At 43.5% G+C, this 2500-nt stretch overlaps 1 protein-coding gene across 2 annotated transcripts in view; it reads left to right on the forward strand.

The window, feature by feature from the left end:
* Positions 1–2500, forward strand: part of LOC137996098 (beta-catenin-like protein 1) — a 24867-nt gene that overhangs the window by 17099 nt on the left and 5268 nt on the right. For both annotated transcript variants that reach the window (XM_068841530.1, XM_068841535.1), the window contains exons 12-13: positions 751–799; positions 1924–2102. In XM_068841530.1, coding sequence (XP_068697631.1) covers positions 751–799; positions 1924–2102 — 228 coding nt within the window. The remainder of the gene's footprint in view (positions 1–750; positions 800–1923; positions 2103–2500) is intronic.

Genomic DNA, 2500 nt, shown 5'->3' on the forward strand with positions numbered 1-2500 from the left:
AAGCTTTTGGCAAATCCCGTGGGAAGGACCGCCAAATTATCACCTCCGTTTATTAGCTGCTTTACTGCGTCTTTTTGTTCTCGTTTACGAATAGCAGACAGTCCAGGCATCCCAAGCTTCCGCAAAAAAATTTCCAGTTTTTTTGAAAACAGATCGTCGGCTCTTTTCGCTATGTTTTGATTTAAACTTGATAAGTAGATTTTCACTGACAGGCTTATTTTTGGGTACACTTTATCAGCCAGTCAGGAACGATATTTTCCCCGTCCGCTGGCGGGAGTTTCGAAAATCTTGTGGGGTTGATTGCAGGCGGTTTCTTGCTTTTTCTCCTCGCCCCCTCCCTCTTTGCTTCCTCTTTTGACTTCGGTCCACGTTTTCACGTGGCTATTGCATTCAACCGATTGCCTGAAAGTCAATCACGGTAGAAGGAAGCGTGTAAAATCCACCAAACCTCCTGCTTCGCAGGCTAGAGAGCTTCCGAACTAATAATCGGAAGGTCATAGGTTCGACTCTTGTTCGGGAGCACTCGGATTTTTCCGATCATCCCCTACAGCGCAGTGATAGAGCATCCGAACTAGTAATCGCAAGGTTCGACTCTTGCAAAGGAGAACTCGGATCTTTCGGCAGTTTCGGGTATCCTCAAGTCACCATCAAAAAGTAAATTTCTTCATCTTTTACTTTGTTTTACGAAGATGCAGCTATGTTTTCCTGAATGCAAGCGTTTTATTAACGCAGTCTCGCGTCACTTTTCAGCCTCTTAAGAGCAACAAAAAGGTGGGATCTTCTGAAGACGAAGTGGAAGGTAAGTATTCCACTTTTTCACTGCATTTTCCCTGCAGAGGTTCGAAGTTAACAGTGTTGTGAATAATGCAGCCGGTGACCTTCAGCTCTATGTGGCCAAAATGAGGATCGTGAAACTATCATTTAATTCAAAGAAAAAAATGACACTGGCAGTGATACATACAAAGAACAGCTGAAAGAAAGTAAGAAATTTCGGCCATTTCCAACTTACCGCTGTTGGAAGTTCTGTACTGGCGATTTCCCCAACACAACACCCATCGCTTTGGTTGCCCCACTGAATGTTATAAATTCGGATTTCCATCGAATTCTGTAAGACGTGAGGCTGCTTGAAGGCTCTCGCTAGCGGAACTTTCGTGACGGTGTTTATTTGTCATCGTTGCAGCTGTTTTGTCACAGAGGGAGGTCAATGTGTCGCTCAAAGGGGTGTAGTGCATTGCTTTTAGCCAATGAAATCAACGCCTCGTTATTCTGTTATCCATTTGCTGCACAGTAAACTAAATTCTACCCAGATTATAACTCGGATACCTTTCAGGTATTCCGAGTAACTAGTGTGAACGAGTCTTTGAGCCTGGGATCTCCAGATCTCAAGGCAAGCGCCCTAACCACTGGGCCACACTGCCTCCTCAGTTGTCTGTCGCATTGTAATAGGCCATTTCCGAGTTACATACGATACATACTTAATTGACCGCTCCCCATAGGGGCTTTTCAGGGCCATTGAACACAACGAAACTACGGAAAAGAACAACAACAACTGTTAAGAATCCCAACTGGCTGGAGGCAAACCAGTTGGCTATTTACAAGTGCAGCTGGGACTACCAGGATCAAATTCAACGAGTGGTCAGAACGTGTCTTGAACCAGGGATCTCCGGATCTCAAGGCCAGCGCTCTAACCACTGGGCCACACTTCCTCTCTCTCTAGTTTATGTCTACCTCCTCTTCAAAGCGTTCTTCGCACTTAGACTCGCCTTGAAGAGGAAGCAGACATAAACTCGGGAACGGCCTATTATTGTGTTGAGTGCAAAATGAAAATACGCGCTATTCCTAAACATCCCGAATGTTTTTTTTTTTCAAGACAGATACAATAAAAAAATAATTGGCGTCTTTTTATTTTCCTTCCCATTTTAGAGCACACGTGCTCAATAGTAATGTGGCTTTTCAGAAACTTATCAGGAAACTTAAGGGGTCGACTTGTGCAGAAGTTTGTAGAAAACGATCACATCAAAGTGGACAGATTGATGGAGCTACACCTCAAGTACCACAACAAAATACAGGAATGCGATGCAAAGATAGAAAGAGAAAAAAGGGTAGGAATGCTCTTGAATCTTTGCGATCGTCGCGTAATTTGTACTGTTAGCTCCAAAATACAGTCAAAAAAGAGAAGAAAAGTCGCCCGTTCTCTGACTTATTTCCGGTACAAATCTGAACGGTTCTAGATTTCTGCTAAGATTCTAGACATTAAGGACTTTAAGATAGTACACGACGGACGGTTAGATGAGTGTCATGTCACGCAAAATCCCCGTGACATTTGACCGTCGTGCTTCTAGGACGGTATGTTTTCGCCGGGTTTCTCGTCGTGGAATCTACGGTGAAAACGGTAGGAATTCATCCATACTTATTCGCACTATTTTAGTCTTTTCCTTTATTATGCATTGAAAACTGATCACCCAATGGGTTAAATGTGCATTTGGTTGTGTTTGTCTTG

The sequence above is a fragment of the Montipora foliosa genome, chromosome 1 (genome assembly GCF_036669935.1).
Source record: "Montipora foliosa isolate CH-2021 chromosome 1, ASM3666993v2, whole genome shotgun sequence".
NCBI classification, from domain to species: Eukaryota; Metazoa; Cnidaria; class Anthozoa; order Scleractinia; family Acroporidae; genus Montipora; species Montipora foliosa.